This window comes from Petromyzon marinus, chromosome 36, assembly GCF_048934315.1.
Source record: "Petromyzon marinus isolate PM22_M1 ecotype Great Lakes invasive population chromosome 36, UKy_Petmar_22M1.pri1.0, whole genome shotgun sequence".
NCBI lineage: Eukaryota > Metazoa > Chordata > Hyperoartia > Petromyzontiformes > Petromyzontidae > Petromyzon > Petromyzon marinus.
In genome coordinates, this window is record NC_133702.1 from 11,718,876 (window position 1) to 11,744,721 (window position 25,846).

The window sequence follows — 25,846 nt, forward strand, 5'->3', positions numbered from 1 at the left end:
GGGGATGGCGAGAGACTCGAGACGATTCATTTGTTGTTTCCCCGTCTCTGTTTAGGTTCAATCTGAGAGATGTAAAAAATAAATAAACCACGGCATAAATAATGACGAGGATCGGAATAGCACGCCCGACAGTTCCCTTGGCACAGGGGAGACGGGGGGGGGGGGGCGAGCGGCCCTCCCCGTGGCCTCGCCCCGGGGCCGGCCCCATCTGTTGCACAACGGTCGCGCGTGGCCCTCGGCCATGCGTGGGTGGAGTGGGCTGTGTGTGGAGCCGACGTTGGCCCGGCCCGGCTCGCCGTGACGAGCCGTGACGAGCCGCGGCTCGCGACGACGCAGCGATGCACGTGGCGCGGGTGGCGGGAGCACGTGGCGCGGGTGGCGGGAGCACGTGGCGCGGGTGGCGGGAGCACGTGGCGCGGGTGGCGGGAGCACGTGGCGCGGGTGGCGGGAGCACGTGGCGCGGGTGGCGGGAGCACGTGGCGCGGGTGGCGGGAGCACGTGGCGCGGGTGGCGGGAGCACGTGGCGCGGGAGCACGTGGCGCGGGTGGCGGGAGCACGTGGCGCGGGAGCACGTGGCGTGCGCGTGGCACGAAGCGGCCACCGCGGGTCGGCGTGCTTGCGGCGGCGTTACGTTGTGTCGCGGGGTGAGGCGGCGTGCCGGTGCGGCGTGCCGGTGTGGCGTGGTTATATCCGGCGTCGGTGGAGGTGGGCAGAGTTGTGGACGTGGCGGGGTGCGGCGAACCCCGGCGGCCGGAGTTCGATTCGCGCTCGCGGGCGATGCCAGCGACGGATATCCGAATCTGTCCTGGGCCTCTCCTAGGTCGACTCAGCCTTAAATGATTATCTGGTGTGGCATGTAAAACATCAGGACTGGGAGAGACAAAGACGGCCAGGAGTGGTGCTGGCCCTTGAATGCCGTGCCGGCCTTAACAGGCGATGGCTAACAGCGCTTTCCCCAACAGTGTGAAAAGTTGACAGGAGGGATCCTTGCCTCACGGTGTGGATGAATATTATAATGTAATCCAAAGATGGCAATCCATGCAGACGCACACGAATCTATCTCATGGCTCCGTCTCCGCAGTGGACGCGAAGCCAGGCGTGTTCACTCCGTCGGTCGCCACCCCGTCCGCCAGTCCCGACCGCCGCTGGGCATCAGCCCTTCTCGGCGCACTTCTCTCCCCGTGATCCACGCCCCTCGCCCACACGAAGAATCTTACGCGACGTTTCTTCTGTTGTAAAATGGCCTTCCTTTAAAAACAAAAAAAGGCTCCAGCAATGCCACACCCGCGATCACGCGCCAGAGAATCGGGGCCATCTCGCTTCCGGCGCGGCGCGGCGCGGCGGCGGTGGTGCCGTGAGAACGGTGCCGCCGGCGTGTGCGGTCGACCCGGCGATGGGGGAAGCGATCGACTCGCTCACGGATGCGCGTACGGGGTGGGGATCGACGTTTTTTTTATTATTATGATTTACGGGCAAGAACAAGGCAAGCAAATGCGCCGTGTCGATACACACCGGGGGCCGCGTGAACCAACGACAAGAGACGCGAGCGACGTTACAAAAGAGACGCTAAAAACACCGAAAAAAGCGAGAACGAACAATTCCGAATGTACAGGGTGGCACGGTATAGCTTGGCATGGCGTGGTGCGAGGTGGCAACAGCAACAGCTTGGCACGGCCACAACGTTGCGCGGCGTGGCAAGGGGGCACGCCGCGGCTTGGCGTGGCTTGGCGTGGCTTGGCGTGGCACGGCGTGGTGCTACTGCGCGGGCTGCACGCTGAGCACGAAGCAGGCGAGCGCCGTCTCGATGCCCTGCAGCTTGAGCAGGGTCTGGAAGGCTCGCGGCGCATCCTCCGGCAAGCCGCCCAGCCCCTGCTCCTCCACTGCAAGAGACGCCGCCACCCCCCCGCCAAACAACAACAACAACAACCGCCACCAGAATCACATGCCTCGTTCATCCTGGAGAAAGCCAGCCACGAAGCTCTGTTTTCACGGCAACGTCCACCAGGAGGGACAACCACGACGTCCCACGCGGGGCCGGGCGGTTGTCACCGTGAGCCGTCTACGGCTGGGGCGTCGCCCGCTCGGCACTCTCGCCAGCTCACCCGGCCCCGGCTGGGCAAGAGGGCCCTGGCTGGGCAAGAGGGCCCTGGCACAACACCCACCCTGGCCCCATGTGCACGCCTCGCCCCACCCAACGCCTCCTGGAGGCTTTGGCAGCCACAAGGTGGAGCGGTCCAAGAGACGAGAGGAGGGCGGGGGGGGGGAGTCTGGGACAGGGATGTGCTTGGGTTGACAATAGGGGACTCACTGGGTGGACAATAGGGGACTCACTGGGTGGACAATAGGGGACTCACTGGGTAGACAATAGGGGACTCGCTGGGTGGACAATAGGGGACTCACTGGGTGGACAATAGGGGACTCACTGGGTGGACAATAGGGGACTTGCTAGGTGGACACTACGGGGACTCACTGGGTGGACAATAGGGGACTCGCTAGGTGGACAATAGGGGACTCACTGGGTGGACAATAGGGGACTCGCTAGGTGGACAATAGGGGACTCACTGGGTGGACAATGGGGGACTCACTGGGTGGACAATAGGGGACTCGCTGGGTGGACAATGGGGGACTCGCTGGGTGGACAATAGGGGACTTGCTGGGTGGACAATAGGTTGACTCGCTGGGTGGACAATGGGGGACTCGCTGGGTGGACAATGGGGGACTTGCTGGGTGGACAATAGGGGACTCGCTGGGTGGACCATAGGGGACTCGCTGGGTGGACAATAGGGGACTCACTGGGTGGACAATAGGGGACTCGCTGCGTGGACAATAGGGGACTCGCTGGGTGAGTGCGAGCGACTCACTGGGTAGACAATAGGGGACTCACTGGGTAGACAATAGGGGACTCACTGGGTGGACAATAGGGGATTCGCTGGGTGGACAATAGGGGACTTGCTGGGTGGACAATAGGGGACTCGCTGGGTGGACCATAGGGGACTCGCTGGGTGGACAATAGGGGACTCGCTGGGTGGACAATAGGGGACTCGCTGCGTGGACAATAGGGGACTCGCTGGGTGAGTGCGAGCGACTCACTGGGTAGACAATAGGGGACTCACTGGGTAGACAATAGGGGACTCACTGGGTGGACAATAGGGGATTCGCTGGGTGGACAATAGGGGACTCACTGGGTGGACAATAGGGGACTCGCTGGGTGGACAATAGGGGACTCGCTGGGTGGACAATAGGGGACTCGCTGGGTGGACAATGGGGGACTCACTGGGTGAGTGCGAGCGACTCACTGGGTGGACAATGGGGGACTCACTGGGTGAGTGCGAGCGACTCACTGCGTTGCGTGGTTTTGACGTGCAGCTGGATGTTGGGCAGGACGAGGCCGTGGGGGTGCACTTCGGTCCGCCACACCACGAGGAAGCGGGGCCTACAAAGACAAAGATCCCCGTGTAGCCTTAACAGACTGTTGGGGCAAGTGCTGTTAGCAAGTCGTACCTATGAACGCCAGCAGGGTGGGTGGTCAGCGCCACGCCCGACCGCCTTTGTCTCCCAAGTTGCGATGAGTTCACACACCGCGCCAGGTACTCATTTGAGGCCGAGTCGATCTAGGGGAGGCCCAGGACCGGTTCAGATAATCATCATCGGTGTTGGCAGTGAGCGGGAATCGAACTCGGATCGTCGGGTTCGTCGCTCAGGGCGTTAACCGCTACATTAACGGTTCCCTCACCTGCGTCATCACACACACACTCGCACTTTCGCAGGCCTTTACAGAAAAAACATCACCACAACGCTACGGGGAAAACGCCGCATTTGTGAGTGTTCATCCCAGTCGTGTGTGACAGCTCGTTTGATTGCAACCACCACCACAACCACCACCATCGCGGCAACCACCACCACAACCACCACCACCATCACGGCAACCACCACCACAACCACCACCATTCACGAGCTAACGCACAGGTGTGCGCGCGTCAACAATTTTTTTTTTTTACCGTCGCTGCCAATCATTCCTCATCACCTACAACGGCTTCTATGATCGATCTCCGCACATGTACTGATTTCATCGCTGCATCTCCTCGGCGGTCGTTCAATTTCTTGGCTGCCGCCACTTCATCGTTGTTCTTGACCACCGCCGGCCCGCCCGCCCGCCCACCCCAACAGTTCCAACGCCGCATGTGCCCCTCTTCCCCATCCCTCGGCGCGATTCCGGCACGAGTTATTTTTCTCCTTCCGTCATTACAACGACGAAAATAAACACGGGCTATTCTTTGATTTTTTTGCACGTTAAGAGGCGGGCGTTTTGCCCGTCAAGGCCATATCGCGATGTTGTTCAGAAACGCGGCTCCGTGGTTCGCCCGTTTGGGGGCGAAGGAGCGGGAACATTCCAACGCGGACGAGAATAGCCGAGAGTAAAAAATGTCTTGACCAGAAAGGGCCGGGCGCCGGCTCCGTCGCGTCGATGTTGTTTGGCCAGGTGAGAACGACGCGAGAGGAGACCGGGCGTGGGTACGTCTCACTTTGAGAGGAGACCGGGCGTGGGTACGTCTCACTTTGAGAGGAGACCGGGCGTGGGTACGTCTCACTTTGAGAGGAGACCGGGCGTGGGTACGTCTCACTTTGAGAGGAGACCGGGCGTGGGTACGTCTCACTTTGAGAGGAGACCAGGCGTGGGTACGTCTCACTTTGAGAGGAGACCAGGCGTGGGTACGTCTCACTTTGAGAGGAGACCAGGCGTGGGTACGTCTCACTTTGAGAGGAGACCAGGCGTGGGTACGTCTCACTTTGAGAGGAGACCGGGCGTGGGTACGTCTCACTTTGAGAGGAGACCAGGCGTGGGTACGTCTCACTTTGAGAGGAGACCAGGCGTGGGTACGTCTCACTTTGAGAGGAGACCGGGCGTGGGTACGTCTCACTTTGAGAGGAGACCGGGCGTGGGTACGTCTCACTTTGAGAGGAGACCGGGCGTGGGTACGTCTCACTTTGAGAGGAGACCAGGCGTGGGTACGTCTCACTTTGAGAGGAGACCGGGCGTGGGTACGTCTCACTTTGAGAGGAGACCAGGCGTGGGTACGTCTCACTTTGAGAGGAGACCGGGCGTGGGTACGTCTCACTTTGAGAGGAGACCAGGCGTGGGTACGTCTCACTTTGAGAGGAGACCAGGCGTGGGTACGTCTCACTTTGGAAGTGTGACCCGGGTCACCAAAACAATGAAACATACCAACGGAACGAAACAAATACACACACGGCCAGGAAAATCGGTGCGGAGCGGTGGCGGCGGTCTGTGACAAAGAGCTTCACAGCTCATCGAATTCCTCCTCCTGCAGTCCAAATAAACATGCCCATTCTGGGATCCCGAGCCTCCGCAACACGGCGTCGAAATTCACAGTGGGAAGGGTGGAGCGGTGACACAGTGGGAAGGGTGGAGCGGTGACAATGGGAAGGGTGGAGCGGTGACAGTGGGAAGGGTGGAGCGGTGACACAGTGGGAAGGGTGGAGCGGTGACACAGTGGGAAGGGTGGAGCGGTGACAATGGGAAGGGTGGCGCAGTGACAGTGGGAAGGGTGGAGCGGTGCCACAGTGGGAAGGGTGGAGCGGTGCCACAGTGGGAAGGGTGGAGCGGTGACACAGTGGGAAGGGTGGAGCGGTGACACAGTGGGAAGGGTGGAGCGGTGACACAGTGGGAAGGGTGGAGCGGTGACACAGTGGGAAGGGTGGAGCAGTGACACAGTGGGAAGGGTGGAGCGGTGACCCAGTGGGAAGGGTGGAGCGGTGACACAGTGGGAAGGGTGGAGCGGTGACACAGTGGGAAGGGTGGAGCGGTGACACAGTGGGAAGGGTGGAGCGGTGACACAGTGGGAAGGGTGGAGCAGTGACACAGTGGGAAGGGTGGAGCAGTGACAGTGGGAAGGGTGGAGCGGTGACCCAGTGGGAAGGGTGGAGCGGTGACACAGTGGGAAGGGTGGAGCGGTGACACAGTGGGAAGGGTGGAGCGGTGACAATGGGAAGGGTGGAGCAGTGACAGTGGGAAGGGTGGAGCGGTGACACAGTGGGAAGGGTGGAGCGGTGACACAGTGGGAAGGGTGGAGCGGTGACACAGTGGGAAGGGTGGAGCGGTGACACAGTGGGAAGGGTGGAGCAGTGACACAGTGGGAAGGGTGGAGCGGTGACACAGTGGGAAGGGTGGAGCGGTGACACAGTGGAGCGGTGACCCAGTGGGAAGGGTGGAGCGGTGACCCAGTGGGAAGGGTGGAGCGGTGACCCAGTGGGAAGGGTGGAGCGGTGACACAGTGGGAAGGGTGGAGCAGTGACACAGTGGGAAGGGTGGAGCGGTGACCCAGTGGGAAGGGTGGAGCGGTGACACAGTGGGAAGGGTGGAGCGGTGACACAGTGGGAAGGGTGGAGCGGTGACACAGTGGGAAGGGTGGAGCAGTGACACAGTGGGAAGGGTGGAGCAGTGACAGTGGGAAGGGTGGAGCGGTGACCCAGTGGGAAGGGTGGAGCGGTGACACAGTGGGAAGGGTGGAGCGGTGACACAGTGGGAAGGGTGGAGCGGTGACAATGGGAAGGGTGGAGCAGTGACAGTGGGAAGGGTGGAGCGGTGACACAGTGGGAAGGGTGGAGCGGTGACACAGTGGGAAGGGTGGAGCGGTGACACAGTGGGAAGGGTGGAGCGGTGACACAGTGGGAAGGGTGGAGCGGTGACACAGTGGGAAGGGTGGAGCGGTGACACAGTGGGAAGGGTGGAGCGGTGACACAGTGGGAAGGGTGGAGCGGTGACACAGTGGAGCGGTGACCCAGTGGGAAGGGTGGAGCGGTGACACAGTGGGAAGGGTGGAGCGGTGACCCAGTGGGAAGGGTGGAGCGGTGACCCAGTGGGAAGGGTGGAGCGGTGACACAGTGGGAAGGGTGGAGCGGTGACACAGTGGAGAGGAGTGACACAGCGGTGCTCCTGTGTCACTCCTCTGTGTGACACAGTATGCTGCTGGAGAGCCGAACTGGGCAGTGGTGACTCCCATTGTGGTGACTCCCATTGCGGTGTCTTAACGAGCAGTGGCACAGCACGGTGCGGCGTCGCGTGGTCTGGTGCGATGCAGTATGTCGCAGCGTGATGCAGTGCAAGTAGGTGCCGTGTGGCGTGGTGCAGTGCGATGCCGCACGGTGTGGTGCACAGTGTGGCGCGGTGTGGTGCCGTGGTGCCGGATGATGCCGTGTGGCGTGTTGAGGTGTGATGCCGTGTGGCGTGGTGCGGTGCAGTGTGACGCTGTGTGGCGTGGTGAGGCGAGGTGCCGTGTGGCGTAGGTGCGGTGTCACACACAAGTGCTTGTACCCCGGCACGGCGGGGTTCTGGATGAGCAGGGTAGACCCGAATTCACCCTCCGGGAGCAGAACCACGCCGGGGAACCGGGCCTGGCACCGGGGAAAGGGGGGCGAGGGGGGGAACAGACAGATCGCCTTATACATCACAGTGGTGATTGTGGGATTGTTAGTGCCTGTTGTGGCATTCTTAGTGGCAGTTGTGGGATTGATAGTAGCGATTGTGGGATTGTTAGTGGTGATTGTTGGATTGTTAGTGGCAGTTGTGGGATTGTTAGTGGCGGCAGTGGGATTGTTAGTGGAAATAGTGGGACTTAGTGGTGATTGTGGGATTGTTAGTGGCAAGTGGGACTTAGTGGCGATTGTGGGATTGTAAGTGATGCTGCATGCAGGGATGCTCCGGTGCCAATTCCACAACCGAACACGACTCTGCTACAATCCAGGCGGCCCTGCTTTTATGCGCGCAACTGCTCGCCAAAAATCAAATACAGAGCAGACGAACAAATACAAACATCAACCTTCATGGGGGACTCTGCATGTCGTAACAAATTCAAAAAAGAAATGCGCTTAAGTGAGACTCTTGGGCCAGCAGTGGAAAGCCTTTATTTCGGAAAAGTAAAACCAATTCATAATCCCTGGGCGGGCGGGCGATGGAGAATGAATATGGGTGCACATTTCAAATTCGCATCGTTACAATCAACTCCGGCAAAATGAAAAAGCTTAAGTGTGTGGGAAAAAAAAATCACATTATTCTGCCGCCACTCTCGCCATATCGCTCGCAAGCCCAACGGTCACTCCAATAAAAATATTAACAGCGTGTGGTCACTGGCACCTGGGGCAGACAAAACATACCGTTGAATAATAATGAAGTGTTCCGTTTTACATTTTGTGCCCCGAATGGATTGTTTGGTTCAGCTAGAATATCGCCACTGCCGTCATTGTTGTTGTTGTTGTTGTTTTGGAATCGTTATTTTTACCGCGAGTGCGCTAATCGTGCGAGCCCCCATGCGGAGGACTCAAAACTGGGGGGGGGGGCCGTGGGCCAGCAGGGGGGTGGGGTGGGAGGGAGGTTCGCCGCTCGTTGTGGAGGTTCGAATCCAGCGGCAGGCAGCTCTCTCCCGCCCGATTGATGCCGGATGTGAGCGCTGACCGCGCCGTACGCTTCACAAGAGAGGGCCGCCGCATTCCCGGTGTCGCGGTCCAAATTGGCCACGTTAAAAAAATTTGCCCGTAAAAATTACTCGAGTGGGTAACACAGGGGCGCCACGGTGGTGGGATGTTAACTACCTAGCCTAGTTTCCAGGAGGTCGTGGGTTCTATCCTGACCGTGACGCCTGCTGCATATTTGTAGTTTTCACGTACTCTCTTCCCGTGGTCGTGTAGATTTTTCTCTGGGTCCCCCAGTTTTTCTCTCCACATTTAGAATCAACAACATGTGTGTAGATTATTTGACTCCTACAAATTTCCACGTGTTAAGCCACTGTTCGTGTGTGGCCAGGTCGCTTATGATTTAGAGCCGTATACAATTCAGTGGTGCCTTACCTGGTAAAAAAATAAAATTGTCAAAGTCAAATCACCACCTACTCTGTAAACTACGAAAATGTGGCAAGACCCTCCTGACAAATGAGTCACAAGACTCAATTAATATTTTGCGGGGTAAACGAGTGTAATAATAAAAAACAATCATGAATAAATACAATCTGAATCCCCCGTCATGGTGTTTAACTCTTCTTATTGAGCCGGCCTGCGACCGAATGTCCTAGGCTCGTCGCGTCTCGGGCGACCCGGCACGGGCCAAGGGCGCAGAGCGTCGCTTGGATCGGCAACCCCGCCCCGTGGCTCATCATGTGGCCAGAAAGAGAAGCTAAATAGCGCAAATGGGCTTTAACCTGATAGGATAAAAACAAAAGTTTTAGTTTTATTTGTATAGATTTTTAAGGGGAGTTCAATCTTGATTTGGGGCGTAAAGTGAGTTGTTTACCCTTCCTTTGACTTTGCACTCCTGTCGTATTTTTGTACTGTTTATTGTTGGAACAATCTGACCCACGCCCTACTGGACATTGGTGGAAGAGAGATGTATAACTGATCGGATTCCTCCAGTCTTAATAAAGATTATAAGTCTATAAACTACCGCGCCTGGTGTGTCGGAAGTCGTGGGTTCGATCCCGACCCCGACGGCCTGTTGTATATTTTTCTCCGGGTCCTACGGTTTTTCCCTCCACACTTAAAATCAACATTACGCATTTAGAGTTTTTGACTGCGATACATTTCCACGTTATAAGTGACTTTGTTGAGCTATCATTTGTGGCCAGTTTGCTTCTGAAAAAGAGCTATAGAGCTTAGTGGGCCTTACCGGGTAAACTAAAAAATAGTTTAGTAATTTCGTCATTGATATAATGTATGGAAAGGAAACAGAGAAACAAGAGCAAAAGAGCCAGGAGATACGAGGGGATCGGGAGAAAGAAGCTGCTTCAGGGCCTTGATGCTGCTGCTGCTGCTACTGTTGCTGCACAGAGTAGGAGCGGAGTCTGTTTTCACAGTGGGCGACGACGGGGAGATGGGAGGGGTTCAGGGTGGGGTGGCCACACAAGTCACGTGATTTACGGGAAGCTTGAGCTGAGGGAGAGATGTGTGAGCACTGCGCACAAATAGGTTGCCGCAGGGCTTGCGAGGCTACGACGTTGCAAGCACTGCAGCAAAACGAATTGTTGTACTGCGATTCTCTGCTTCTGCATCCACGCTGCTCGCCTTCCCCAACTCGCACTGACCAGCAGGGTGAAGTATGGCCAAACTCATCTCCGTGACCCGCACTGCAAGGGGAGACCCTTATCCAGCATACGGATGAACACAAAACTAAAATCCCTGTTCTCATATGATGGCTGCTGCTGCTGTGACGTTTAATTCTGCCTTTGTTAGTTCGCATTGCTGTAGAACCCGTGAGGGGCGGTACTCGCCATTTATAGATTTATTTAATGTGCAGTTGACCCGGCCCAGTGGGAGCGTGGTCGCCGCGCATCATGGTCCGAGTCCGGCAGGTCGCCCTGGTTAATACTGCGGCACGTGAGTTTCAACCGTTAACAATGGGGCACTTCTATGGCGAGATGTTAACTCCCTCTGCTGCTATGGAGGAGCTCGTGGGTTCTCTGTCCCAACCCTGACGTCTGCTGTATTTGGAGTTTGCGTGTCTCTCTCTCTCTCCCCATGGGTGTGTCTTTTTCTCCGGGTCCTCCTCCGGTTTTTCCCTCCACATTTAGAATCAACACCATGCGTGCAGAGTATTTGTCTGATGTAAACTTCCACGTGATAAGCCACTTCGTTTATGAACTATAAAAATTGTTTTTAGTTTCATACTCCGAGCGGGGGAGGGGGGGGGACACGTTAAAGATTCCACGATGTCATTCGGCCGCCGTGTTTCCGTGACGGTCCAACTTTGCTCAATTCGAAAAACCACGCCGCAATTAACCCAATTTGGATCACGCACACGGCGTGTACGCGGGTACACGCGTGTACGCGTGTACGCACGCCGAACTTCTTCAGCACCGCACGTAGCCAACCGTGCTCACCGGAGGTGCGGGGGAAAGGACAACAAAACGAAACACAAAAAAGCAGTGTCGCCCCCTTCACTGCCAAACAACTGCAGCCTGCGTCCGTGATAAACACAGCAGCACCCCGTCTTCGTGATAGCCTTGCGCTACAGAAATGACAGCGCCAATACCAACTGTGCTCAATTATTATTAACCCACGTCTGCTTGTAACCCAATGTGTGTGTGTATAAATATAAAACTGTTGGCACTCCTCAGTCCCAACGTTGCTCTCACCTGCTCTTAAAACTAAGGCGTCGCGACGACCCGCCTTAGCGTAATTAATGACCATTTTTATAAACATGTATTTACTTACAAATATAGTTTTTGTTCTACGACGATAAATTGTGTGCGCGTGTCTGTGTGTGTGTGCATGCATGTGGAGCGGTAGTGTAGCAGTTAGTGCACTGCGCTACAAACCCGGGGACCCAAGTTCGACGATTATCTGAAACGGTCTTTGGCCTCCCCTAGATCGACTCAGCCTCAAATGAGTACCTGGTGCGGTGTGTAAACATCGCCACTGGGGAGACAAAGGCGGTCGGGCGTGGCGTTGGCCGCCCAACCCCATGTGCCGTGCCGGCCTTCATAGGTGCTCGACAACAGCACTGCCCCAAGTCTGTTCAGGCTATACGGGGGATCTTTGTTTTTGTGAACACCAGCGCGTGTGTGTGTGCACTTGTGCACGTGTGCGTGCGCGCACGTGTGTGTGTGCATACGCACGTGTGTGTGTGCATACGCACGTGTGTGTGTGCCTGTGTGTGTGTCCGTGTGTGTGTCCGTGTGTCTGCGTCGCCTCTGCACGAAATGCAAATGCCTGCGCTGGCCGTGCCGCAGCGAATCTAAATGTAAATGCGTGCGGCGCCGCTACCGCAGCAGCAGCAGCAGATTGCCGCTGAATATCTGACCCATAAACGATGGAGAAGAGAAACATTATTTTAGAAAGCGGCAGGGGCACCACGCAAAAATTGAGATAAATGAGGCTGTGCGGGTTTTTGTTTGTATTTGTGGATTTGAGTGCTTAAAGTGGTGAGCGGCAACAGCAGGGGGGAGATGAGGGGAGAGGGGGGGGGTGGAGGTGTGCGTGCGCGACGACCACACGTGATTCGCGTGCGTGGGCGCACCACCACAGCGACACGCGTGTACAAACACGCATCTGCGAATGAATAATATAAACATACATGCATATAAAATAATAGTAATGGACACAGGACGCCGGGCTGACTCAGGGGTCAGGGACGCTGAGCCGGCACAGCCGAGATACCGAGTTTGCATCCAGGTTACAGCCGCCCAACCGTAAACAACCTGAGTTCTTGAACGTAGAGTGGTGATGGTCTCAGCCTGGTCACCAGTGACTCATGCCGAAACCGGTAAGACTCACGCAGAGACCCGTAAGACTCACGCAGAGACCTGTAAGACTCACGCAGAGACCCGTAAGACTCACACAGAGACCCGTAAGACTCACGCAGAGACCCATAGACTCACACAGAGACCCGTAAGACTCACACAGAGACCCATAGACTCACACAGAGACCCGTAAGACTCACGCAGAGACCCGTAAGGCTCACACAGAGACCCGTAAGACTCACACAGAGACCCGTAAGACTCACGCAGAGACCCGTAAGACTCACACAGAGACCCATAGACTCACACAGAGACCCGTAAGACTCACACAGAGACCCATAGACTCACACAGAGACCCGTAAGACTCAGGCAGAGACCCATAGACTCACACAGAGCCCCGTAAGGCTCACACAGAGACCCGTAAGACTCACACAGAGACCTGTAAGACTCACACAGAGACCAGTAAGACTCACACAGAGACCCATAGACTCACACAGAGACCCGTAAGGCTCACACAAAGACCCGTAAGACTCACACAGAGACCCATAGACTCACGCAGAGACCGGTAAGACTCACACAGAGACCCGTAAGACTCACACAGAGACCCGTAAGTCTCACACAGAGACCCGTAAGGCTCACACAGAGACCCGTAAGACTCACACAGAGACCCATAGACTCACGCAGAGACCGGTAAGACTCACACAGAGACCCGTAAGGCTCACACAGAGACCCGTAAGACTCACACAGAGACCCATAAGACTCACACAGAGACCCTTAAGACTCACGCAGAGACCCATAAGACTCACACAGAGACCCGTAAGACTCACACAGAGACCCGTAAGACTCACACAGAGACCCATAGACTCACACAGAGACCCGTAAGACTCACACAGAGACCCATAGACTCAGGCAGAGACCCATAGACTCACACAGAGACCCGTAAGACTCACACAGAGACCCATAGACTCACACAGAGACCCGTAAGACTCACACAGAGACCCGCAAGACTCACACAGAGACCCGTAAGACTCACACAGAGACCCGTAGATTAACAGAGACCCATAGACTCACACAGAGACCCGTAAGACTCACACAGAGACCCGTAAGACTCACACAGAGACCCGTAGATTAACAGAGACCCATAGACTCACACAGAGACCCGTAAGACTCACACAGAGACCCGTAAGACTCACACAGAGACCCGTAAGTCTCACGCAGAGACCCATAGACTCACACAGAGACCCATAGACTCACACAGAGACCCGTAAGTCTCACGCAGAGACCCATAGACTCACACAGAGACCCGTAAGACTCACACAGAGACCCGTAAGACTCACACAGAGACCCATAGACTCACACAGAGACCCATAAGACTCACACAGAGACCCATAGACTCACACAGAGACCTGTAAGACTCACACAGAGACCCGTAAGACTCACACAGAGACCCATAAGATTCTCACAGAGACCCGTAAGACTCACACAGAGACCCGTAAGACTCACACAGAGACCCATAGACTCACACAGAGACCCATAAGACTCACACAGAGACCTGTAAGACTCACACAGAGACCCGTAAGACTCACACAGAGACCCGTAAGACTCAGGCAGAGACCCATAAGACTCACACAGAGACCCATAGACTCACACAGAGACCCATAAGACTCTCACAGAGACCCGTAAGACTCACGCAGAGACCCGTAAGACTCACACAGAGACCCATAGACTCACACAGAGACCCATAGACTCACGCAGAGACCCGTAGATTAACAGAGACAAGTAGATTCACACCGAGACCGATGGCTTTAACAGACACCAACAAACTCGCACAGAATGAGTTTGGGATAGCTAAATTACGACACTTATGAAAATTGTGATCGCCTGCACACTACTACTGATGCAGTGAAATATACTCATAACCATGAATAATATATTTATATTTTATAGAGCGTCATCGTTCATGCAAATCGGATCTCAAAACACAGCAGTATAATTTGTCACGTGCGCAAATGTGCGCGCACGCGGAGGTGTGCATGTGTGTTATGTATGTTGAACTTCTTTCGCACACCGTTAGTAGCCAACCGTGCTGATTGGAGGTTGCGCAGGGTGGCGCAGTGGTACCACTAACACATCCGAGCAAGAAGAGCCTGGGTTCGATTCTTGATTCAGGCACCCGTGTATATGTGGAGTGTTGTAGGTTTTGTTTCCTTCCATAGCTACAACACCGCCGCCTCCCACCCCCCCCCCAGCAACATAACTGGTACTGGCTCAAACATCCTCGATGCTGTAAAATGATGTCGATGCCCAGCGCGCGTGGATACAAAATAAAAACATCGGCGTGAACACGCCTACGACCGTTAAATACGATCGCTGTCCAACTCCGCGCGACGGTCGCTGCTCGTCGCCGCACGTTTAACCCGAGCGGCGAGCGCGGTGACGGCACGGGGTTGGGATCGTTGGCGACGCGGCAGCCTTCCGGCGTACACCCGTGGTCCTCGCCGGAAACCGTACCGGCGGTGGGAGAAGGGTTGGGGTCGCTCTCGTGCGACCGATTTGAGCAAAAAAAAGCTATCAAAACAACAAAAATAACAACTCGCTTGCCACAACTGTACCAAAATAGCTCGCCGACGATCTCGTCAAGGAGCATTAACCATCAGCACGCAAACGCCGGTGATCCTCGCAGCAGCAGCGGATTTTGGCTAACCGTAGGCCTCTGGTCATCGAAGCGTCCATTTTAAAAGAAACAAAACAAAATAATTCCATCGCGTGCTTTCAGGTATGCTGCTACGGCCGTCTGGAACGCCTCTTCCTTCCAATATTAGGAAGCCACTGGGAGCTATGCACTTTTAAATCATCATCATCATCATCTAGATTGACAAACTCATTTCTTTAGGAGTGATTTTTCTGTTCAATCTGCTGTCCTTCCCCTGCACCTCTGATTAGCGCGGTTGGCTAAGTACCACTCAAAAGAAGTTTAACATACATACATAAGCCTCACATAGCCATTGACCCACTCACAGTCTCTCACCAACACACCCAACCTCCGATTAGTGCGGTTGGCTACATATGGTGCCAAAGTAGTTCAACAATAACAACACCACCATCTCTGTGAGGGGGGTTGTAATTTTCAGTATTTTGAAACCTAAACCGTCGTGGCCTGGTTTTTTCTACGTGAGCGGTGCGGTTAAAGCTGTTTACACCAAAGCCAGCTTTTAATCCTTACTTTCATTCGGATAAATACATGCCGCAGGGCAGACTCGGAAATGACATCTCCGCAATTGCCTCGTCTGGGGCCATAGATAACCATCGAAAGTTTCCGCGCCGGTGAACATGGAAACTTAAACCGCTCCGTGAGAGATGACAACGAGCAAGCCCGCTTGCGTTTTGTTTGTCGCGCCGACGGGGAGGGAGGATACTCAACGTTTCGGCCGACTTGCCCGCATCATTGAATGTTGGCCGCCACGGTGGCGAGGATGTACAATGCATCACCTGGTTTGCTGTAGGTCGTGGGTTAGATCCAAACCCTGGTGCCTGTGTATTTGGAGTTTGCGTGTCTCTCTCCCCGTGGTCGTGTGGATGTTTTTTGCAGGTCCTTCGTTATAAATAAGCAAACGATTTGTCTCCTTCCCATGTCTGTCCATCACATCAGCGACGCGGCCCGCTGGAAGTGTGTAATGTCAGTAGCATTGCTTGAGCTTGAACACAGGCAAACTCTGGACCAGTTTCGACATTCAGTGTCTCACCAACAGAGGCAGGCTTGGAGTATTTGGCTGCTATAAATTTCCATACGCTAAGCCACTTCGTTGAGCGATCATTTGTGATAGCCAGGTCACTTCTGAAAAAGAGCTACATAGCTCAGTGGACCTTACCTGGTGAAATAAAAAAAGGTTTTAGTTTAGTTTTGTCTCATTCCACAGAGACGTGCCGCAGTTAGTGCACTGCGCTCCAAGTTGAATTCCTCAGCCCGTGGCTAATGTCGGTGGGTGTCTAAAACCAGTGCTGGGGCAGCCGTCGCCACTTTTACCGGACTACACCTACCGGCGTGGTGAAGTCCGTTCCAATAACTTACATCGCCTGCGCTGCGTGGGGAAGTCCCTCATCCAGCAGTGGATTCACACGGGGGCCGTACACCGTTAAAGATATATATAAATAAAAAAATGTTTTAAACCAGACGAGAGCCTGGTGAGACCGCACGGGGGGGGAGACCTGGGTAAATAATAAACACACCGAGCTGCAAGCGCGTGGGTCCCAGGGTGCCAAGCAATTCATAAACGGCGCCAACATCTGCATTCTATCGCCGGCTGTTGAGGAGACGAGGCCCCCGGCGGAGCCCTCCCCCCGCACGACCCTCGGCCCCAGCGTGCGTCCCCGTCTGTGCCGGGAGGCAGCGCGCGGGTGACAGGACGGAGAGTTTCCCCTGGCCAGTGGCTGGCTGTCCGTCCAACCGTCCGTCTGTCAGTCCGTGCCCGAGTGTTTGTCCGCCCGACGCCGCTGGCGTTCCGTTATTCTTGTTCGGGTTCCAGGCGCGGCGTGCCAAGGACGCCAACGCAAAATGCCATCTTTGTTGCGTTAAGAGCCTCAGACCGAGCGTCACCGAGCAAAAATTAACGAACGTGTACATACTTCTCTCTGCCGTCATTTATAAAGCGCAGGAACCGGGAGGCCGGGTGTTTAAGGAAAAGAAAAAAAATGCCGCACGGCGGTCCGCGCGAGCCGTAAACAGCGGCGCGCGAGAATTCGGGACTGAGTGGTGCTCTTTGTTGTGGCGAGAGCGAGATGGGGGTGGGGTGGGGGGTGCTGGCACGCTCGCGCAGGTGAGCGCTCTCCGATTTGTGTCAACGACCGCCGAAGCCGTCGCCTTCACCCGCACCGACAGCCGTGGTCTATCCACTGCTGGGTGAAGGCCTCCCCAAGGCCATTTTCGATTTTAGCTTATCTGGCTCGGTGGGCCAGACACGGCCATTCCATCATCATCATTACCACCCATGGGCAGATAGTCCGTAGTAGGAGTCCACTGCACATTTCGTCATTTGTTTCCACTTTCCTCTCTGTCTTGTGCCAATATTCTGAGGTAGTGCAACATCTTTCTGGCACCAATCTCTTGTCGTCATTGTCAAGCCATTCTGTTAGGTCTTCCTCCATCTCCTGTTCCTTCCAATTTTTCCCAAACAACAACAACAACGCACTTATGAATTCAACAACAGTTGTGCATCCTACACGGCCATTACGAACCCCCAATTCGCAAATACTGTTTTTGTTGCTCACAGGAAACCAACGTCAGCCGCTCGTACAGATTCATTTCTCACCGATTACTTTCTGGGTCGCTGCCAGCCTGGACTAGCGGACACGGCCATAGCGAGAGGTCTAGTTTAACACGTCGGCTTTCACGACCAAAATTATTCATAATAAAGGTTTATGGGATAGATCGTGTAAGTGTAATAAAGAAATATTAAATGCTCTCAAATACAACTTTTTGGCAGGTGCAGAACATGCTTGCCAACAAGGACGCTCAATTGATTTTGATAACAAAATATATATAAAACAATAAAAAATTCTCACGACGTTTCGACCATAACTCAAACGGTCGTCTTCAGGTGTGTTGGTTTGCATAAATTTATTTTTAAACGGCGCATTTATTTATTTATAAAATTGATTGTTCACGCTTACAGTGGCTTTCAGACAGCATACATTATAAAAAAATTTCGTCTCCCCCCTCCTCTTTTCAGAATATAGATGGACTAGTCCTAAATAAACTGCCAAATTGTTGCGCGTGGCGCTAACGTTTTTTTATAAATAAATAAATGCGCCGTTTAAAAATAAATTTATGCAAACCAACACACCTGAAGACGACCGTTTGAGTTATGGTCGAAACGTCGTGAGAATTTTTTATTGTTTCATATATATTTTATTATTTTGTTGTTTCCCTTCAACTTGACTTTACCGAAAAAACTAAGAATATGAATTACTGCAGTCACGAAAGCTTTAAATCAAAATTTGATTTTGATAACGTTGAAGTGTTGTGTAAAACTAATTATGACTGGCGAAAGACTGATTCGAGAATACATTGAAACTGAGAGAAATACAAATAATTTTAACCGCTCTGACAGCTACAGGCTAAGTGCGGCCTGGAAGCGTATTAAGTAATATATATTACAATTACAATTCCTTACAGAGCAAACATACTAATTAACTAATTACTAATCTGTTATAGAATTAGAATAGTCCCCCATCCTCCGCCTCTGATCTTTGCACCTGATTGGGTTCAGTGCCGACAGTGTCCTGCTGCTCTATTTAAGACCGGAAGTAGGTGGATTGCTTCATCATTCTTGCAAATCGCCCCATGATGCTGGATGTAATTACCAGCAAAACGTCGTACTACTCAAATTGTAAATGTGGATTTACTCTCCAACACACCAGTGGGCTGAAGTACTAACGATTTGGCGTTTTGTTTAATGACAAGTCCCTTACTAATTGCCTGTCGGGTGGTGGAGGGTTTGGACACATTTTTACTTACGCAATCTAAACCAAAAACCTTTATTATGAGCGAGGGGTACAGTGGGGACGCGGTGTGTCGGTCACGACAGTGTCTCCTGGGTGAGCGACCCGGTCGAAGTTAATCCCTGGCCGTGGCTTCGCGGCGTATGTATGTGTGTATGTTGAACTTATTTCGCACCATACGTAGCCAACCATGCTAATCGGAGGTGTGGGGGAAGGACAACAATCTAAACAATGCATGGATGTTGAACTTCTTTCGCACCGTACGGCGGCCAACCGTGCCAAGTGGAGGTGCGACGACCGTGACCCACCGGCACCTGGCCAAGGTCACCGCGTACGCAGCAGCTCCCAACCGCTCCCTACCGAAACTATGGCTCTCTCGAAAGGCCACACAATAAAATCAACAATCACTCGTGTCACTGTGGATAACGTAAGTTTACTGCATTCTCCTCGAGGACATTGACGAGTAGCTCGTGTTGTGTATTGTGCAGCTGTGCGTCGAACTCGGTAGGGCCGAAATCTTAGAGCAGAAAGGTCTATTGTCTTCAAACACCTGGTAGCTCGTCAGCATCGTTTTGAAACTAAAATATTTTTCATTTTACCAAGTAAGACTCACTGAGCTATAGAGCTCTTTTTGAGAAGCGACCTGGCCACAAATGATAGCCCAATGAAGTGGCTTATCACGTGGACAATTTTAGCAGCCAAATACTCTCAGCGAGCTTGGCCCTCCTGGTGAGACACTGAATATCGAAACTGGTCCAGAGTTTGCCTGGATTCAAGCCGAAGCGATGCTGCTGACATTACCCACCTCCAATGGGCCACCTGGCTGATGGGATATGAAGAGAAACACTTTTATATTTCATGTGGAGGGGCAGACATGGGAAGGAGACAAATCGTCTGCTTATTTATAACGATGTTAGCACGCGCGTGGGCGGGCGGGCGGGCCACGCAATATGGTCCGCCCGCACAGGGCGTCACGTAGCGAGATGTTAACTTCCTCAGCTGGTATACAACAGGAGGTCGTGCGTTCGATCCCGACACCGACATCTGCTGTATATTTGGAGTTTGCGGTGTCTCTCTCCCCGTGGTCGCGTGGATTTGTCTCCGGGTACTCCGATATTTCCCTCTACATTTGAACACACGTTTTAAAGATATTTGGCTGCCATGAATTTCCACGTGATGATGATGAGCCACTTCATTGGGCTATCATTTGTGGTAGCCAGGTCACTTCTGAAAAAAAAGCTACACAGCTCAGTAGGGTCCTTACCTGATAAAATAAACAAATAGTTAACAATTTAGTTTCATGTCCCGCGAGCAAGCGACACGGCGTCACGTGGTGCCGTGCCATCCCGTCCCGTCGTCCTGACACGTCACCGCTCGCGCATCGCCCGCAGCTCAGAACAGCGCCGGCGCGCGGAGCGAGGGTTGTCCTGCCGCTCTGCCACACACGATGCGGGATCGCGGATCAATCCGAGGGTCGATTTCTCGCCCTCCTCGCGTCCCGTTGTCTTCTCTCTTATTGACACTCGTTTGCTTTGCTCGGTTCGGAAACCATTTTCACGAGCCACCTGCCCCGATTAACCCTCCCGACGATTTGCCCCGGAGACGTGCGCCCGGATAGTCGGAACGCCGGCGTCGCAGACGCACCCCACCGCATCTGCCAACAACCGAACCCGCACCGCGCCCGGTCTCGTCGCAGCTCGGCAGTCACGCAAGGGGTCGGGTCTGGCCCTCGATCGAACGGGAGGGTGGGGGGCAGGGGGACTGTCTGGGAATACTGGCTGCGAAGTGGGGCAGGAGATCGTCGTACAGCGATGGATAATTGAATCCATCCGTGCGGAGGACGAGTCTAACGGCCCTTGCATGCGTGGGGGGTTTCTCCGGGTTCCTCCCGTATAAAGACATTCTCGCGAATGGACAAACATTGCACTGCAGGATTCTCTTGAAAAAAAAGAGTTTTGAGACTCAGTGAGGGTTTCCTGAAAAAAATGACACGACGTTGTTACGCTTCACGGTTGGGTAGATGGGACTGCGGTTGACGCACCGACATTCCTGGGCACGGCTAGCATCGGTATCTGAACCAATTCCTGGGATCCCCCCTCTCCTGCGTCAACCAATCCTCACTGACCCGCCGCGGAGTTCGTCCGGCAGTGGATAGACCACGGCCGACGACAAACTTCCCGAGCGCTCGTTGATCCCGCTGTGCGTCGCGCTCCGCTCGCTCCGGCGCGTGTCAGCCGAAAGGCATCTCGACACGGGCGCGGCGCAGATCCACGGTAAATCCTCCACGAACGTTTAAACATCGCGTGAGCGGGGAGGGAGCGAACGGGAAGGGAGAGAGCAGGGCGGGAAGAAAGAGGGAAAGGGGGCAAGCGAAGAAGGGAGGGGAACAGGGAGGGAGGGGAGCGGAGAGGGGAACAGGGAGGGAGGGGAGAGGAAAGGCGCGGAGAGGGAGGGGAGCGGGGAGAGAGGGGAGCGGGGAGGGAGGGGAGCGGAGAGGGAGGGGAGCGGAGAGGGAGGGGAGCGGGGAGGGAGGGGAGCGGGGAGGGAGGGAGGGGAACGGGGAGGGAGGGAGGGAGCAGGGGTCAGGGGAGGCAGCGAGGAGGAGGGAGCAGGGACAGCTCTTTCAACAGCAAAATCTGCTTTGCTTCACATGACAAACAGGGATGGGATTGCTCTTCCGAAGAAGCCAGTTTCACCCGCCGTGGCACGTCAAGTATACACACATACACACACTGACTCACAAATACGTACCCACCTACTCACAAAGACACACTGACACACACTCACCAGCTCACGCACAAATAAAGACGAAGATCCCCACACACGCATGTTAACAGACACACACAACAACAACCGCCATTCGCCACTAAGTGGCGGTGACGTCACCACGACGCTTGTGCCAGGCCATGTGCACCTTGAGGCCACGTGAAGTGTCGAACGCCCGCGGGCAGGAGGTCACGGGGCAGACCCAGGTGCCACGGGTCGACTGACTAAGATGACTGGCTGGTGCACCACCTGTGGCCCCCTACTGTGCCAACCTGCTGTGCTTTAGCCACCCGGCGCTCCGCTCGTTGTTGTGAGCGTCGCTCCTCCGCCCTCCGTTGTTGTTGGAGGGCGACTGCCTCCAACTGCCCAATAGCGTCCTTCACGAGCCTCCTCCACAGAGGCCGATCTTGACACCGCTGGTACCAGTCATCGGCAAGTCCACTCAGCTCCACATCCTCCTGTACCACATCACTCCATCTCTTCTCTAGCCCGTGCCGCGCCCGTTTAGCCCCCTCGATCCGGCCGAACAAAAGCTGTTTTGGCATGCGGTGGCTGGGCATGCGGGCTACATGACCCAGCCAACGCAGCCTCGCCTGCCAAAGGAGCTCACCGATGGGACCTTGCCCAGATCTTTCAAGGATTTTTGAGCTCCCCACACAATCCAGCCTGGTTAAACCCAGAATGGATCGTAGGCAGGCCAGCATAAATGTTTCAAACCGGCAAAGATGCTCCATTAAGGGGGTCCACGTTTCGCAAGTGTAGAGATGGGAGGGAATGACCGTGGCCGAGAAGACCTGAAGCTTAGTGCGGAGCGACAGACCAGGTAGCTTCCACACGGCGTTACGCAACCGATGAAAAGATATTGCCGCTCGACTGATTCGGAGTGAGACCTCTGCTGTTAAACTGGAGCCGGTCATAAGCACACTGCCCAGGTATGGGAAACTCTCCACGCTCTCCACAACTGCCCCATCACCGATTAGGAGTTGTGGGGGTGGAGTGTCCGATGGTACGAAGTACCCAGGCAGGTGCTTAGTTTTGGTGGGGCTGATGGTAAGGCCCCATATCTCTTAGTGGCACGCTCCAGTCTCAGCAGCAGCGTCTCCAACTCCTCCTCTGAATGAGCAACTATTACCAAATCATTAGCATACATAACGTGGTTGAGCAATAGGGAGCCATCCCTTGGCCGCACCCGGGCATCAATCAGCCTCCCATTATATCTGTGCCAAATGGATATTCCCCCGGTACAGCTATTGAAGGCTTTACGAACTACGGCGTCAAAATAGATGTTAAATAATGTGGGAGCCAGAGGACATCCCTGTCGCACCCCAAGGTGTACAGGGAATGGCTCTGACTCCCAGCCACGTCGTTTTACCCGGGCCCGCTCACCATCATGAAGGTCCTTAATGATCGTGAGCAGAGGGTCAGGGACTCCAAAAGCACGAAGAACAAGCCAGAGCCCAGGCCTACTGATGGTATCATAGGCCTTGACCAGGTCAATAAAGCAGAGATGTAGGTCTTGTTGGAATTTCCTACACCTCTGCTGTAGCAGACGGAGAGAAAATATGGCATCTGTGCAGGACCACCTTTTCCTGAAACCGCATTGGGGCTCCGCAAGCCTCTCCTCAGCGTGCCTGGCGAGGCGATGTTGAATAATCCTTGCCAGGACCTTTCCCGGCACACTGAGGAGTGAGATGCCCCTGTAGTTGTTACAGTCAAACAGACACACGCGCGCGCTCACATGCGCTCGGTGGATCGCCGCATCGCAGGAGGCCTTCTTCCTGCAGCCCATTCGTCATGGCCAATGACGAAGATGATGACGGTGGTGGTGTTGATGCGATGATGACGGTGGTGGTGTTGATGCGATGATGACGGTGGTAGTGTTGATGCGATGATGACGGTGGTGGTGTTGATGCGATGATGACGATGGTGGTGTTGATGCAATGACGGTGGTGGTGTTGATGCGATGATGACGACGGTGGTGGTGTTGATGCGATGACGGTGGTGGTGTTGATGCGATGATGATGACGGTGGTGGTGTTGATGCGATGACGGTGGTGGTGTTGATGCGATGATGATGACGGTGGTTGTGTTGATGCGATGATGATGGTGGTGGTGTTGATGCGATGACGGTGGTGGTGTTGATGATGATGACGGTGGTGGTGTTGATGCGATGACGATGACGGTGGTGGTGTTGATGCGATGATGACGGTGGTGGTGTTGATGCGATGACGGTGGTGGTGTTGATGCGATGATGACGGTGGTGGTGTTGATGCGATGGTGATGACGGTGGTGGTGTTGATGCGATGGTGATGACGGTGGTGGTGTTGATGCGATGGTGATGACGGTGGTGGTGTTGATGCGATGGTGATGACGGTGGTGGTGTTGATGCAATGACGGTGGTGGTGTTGATGCGATGACGATGACGGTGGTGGTGTTGATGCGATGACGATGACGGTGGTGGTGTTGATGCGATGATGATGACGGTGGTGGTGTTGATGCGATGATGACAGTGGTGGTGTTGATGCGATGATGATGACGGTGGTGGTGTTGATGCGATGATGACGGTGGTGGTGTTGATGCGATGACGGTGGTGGTGTTGATGCGATGATGACGGTGGTGGTGTTGATGCGATGACGATGGTGGTGTTGATGCGATGACGGTGGTGGTGTTGATGCGATGACGGTGGTGGTGTTGATGCGATGACGGTGGTGGTGTTGATGCGATGACGGTGGTGGTGTTGATGCGATGACGATGACGGTGTTGATGCGATGACGATGACGGTGGTGGTGTTGATGCGATGACGATGGTGGTGTTGATGCGATGACGATGACGGTGGTGGTGTTGATGCGATGACGACGACGGTGGTGGTGTTGATGCGATGACGACGACGGTGGTGGTGTTGATGCGATGACGACGACGGTGGTGGTGTTGATGCGATGACGACGACGGTGGTGATGTTGATGCGATGATGATGACGGTGGTGGTGTTGATGCGATGACGATGACGGTGGTGGTGTTGATGCGATGGCGATGGTGGTGTTGATGCGATGACGATGGTGGTGTTGATGCGATGATGATGACGGTGGTGGTGTTGATGCGATGAAGATGACGGTGGTGGTGTTGATGCGATGATGACGGTGGTGGTGTTGATGCGATGATGACGGTGGTGGTGTTGATGCGATGATGACGGTGGTGGTGTTGATGCGATGATGACGATGGTGGTGTTGATGCGATGACGATGGTGGTGTTGATGCAATGACGGTGGTGGTGTTGATGCGATGACGATGGTGGTGTTGATGCGATGACGATGGTGGTGTTGATGCGATGACGGTGGTGGTGTTGATGCGATGACGATGACGGTGGTGGTGTTGATGCGATGACGATGGTCGTGTTGATGCGATGATGATGACGGTGGTGGTGTTAATGCGATGATAACGATGGTGGTGATGTTGATGACGATGGTGGTGTTGATGTTGTTGGGTACAGAAGGACACACGCAGTGTGGCTAGTTCCAGGACAAAACAGAGATCCGATGACAATGCTGTGACGTGAATGGCGCGGTCGGCGGTGGCCACGCTGGCGCTGCTCCGTGCCTTACACGACACCCGGCGCCCGCCGACGCTCGCGCCCACGTTCGCCGCGGCGACCACGGCTCACCCCGCGCTGCCCCGTAACCCGTACAACCGCGGGAGAGATGGGCGCACCACAGCAGGACACGTCAAGCTGACCAGGGTCGTTCACCGTTCAGCTGTGGTCCCGAATAAAAAAAATATTAAAAGTATTTATTATTTTACCAGGTAAGGCCCACTGAGCTATTAAGCAGCCAAATACTCCATCTGTGTATGTTGAACTTCATTCACACTGTACGTAGCCAACCGTGCTTATCGGAGACGCTCGCCAAACAGCACTTGCCCGAAAAGTCTGCTGAGGCTATACACGGGGGGATGGGGGATTTCTATCTCGTGTGTCTATTTGAGGGCTCCGGGATCTCCATGCAAGTCCGTTGGTAAATCTGCGGGTCCTCGTTTGCAAGCCATTCGCGGACTGGTGCCGAGACCGTCAACTCTCTAAATAATAACACAGCCCACACCTGCCTTGAACGAGTCTGTGACGAGACCGGCACCTCGCAGTCGCACACGGCCACGCGAGGTACTCGGAAGCCGTGCCACGCTGCCGTGCCACGCTGCCGTGCCACGCTGCCGTGCCACGCTGCCGTGCCACGCTGCCGTGCCACGCTGCCGTGCATGCGCGCGAGAGAGCAGCACATGGCTCCGCACTGCACCGCCCCCACCTGCCCCCCCCCCGACCCCACCGAATCGTGAGGCGGCTCAACCCAAAATAC

General features: G+C 54.7%; 1 protein-coding gene across 1 annotated transcript in view; it reads right to left on the minus strand.

The window, feature by feature from the left end:
* Positions 1 to 1,435: 1,435 nt before the first annotated feature.
* The window catches only part of CENPP (centromere protein P), a 74,015-nt gene continuing 49,604 nt past the window's right edge, over positions 1,436 to 25,846 (minus strand). The window contains exons 8-10 of the mRNA XM_076072127.1: positions 7,322 to 7,413; positions 3,342 to 3,433; positions 1,436 to 1,880 (exon numbers count right to left, since the gene is read on the minus strand). Coding sequence (XP_075928242.1) covers positions 1,756 to 1,880; positions 3,342 to 3,433; positions 7,322 to 7,413 — 309 coding nt within the window. The 3' untranslated portion in view covers positions 1,436 to 1,755. The remainder of the gene's footprint in view (positions 1,881 to 3,341; positions 3,434 to 7,321; positions 7,414 to 25,846) is intronic.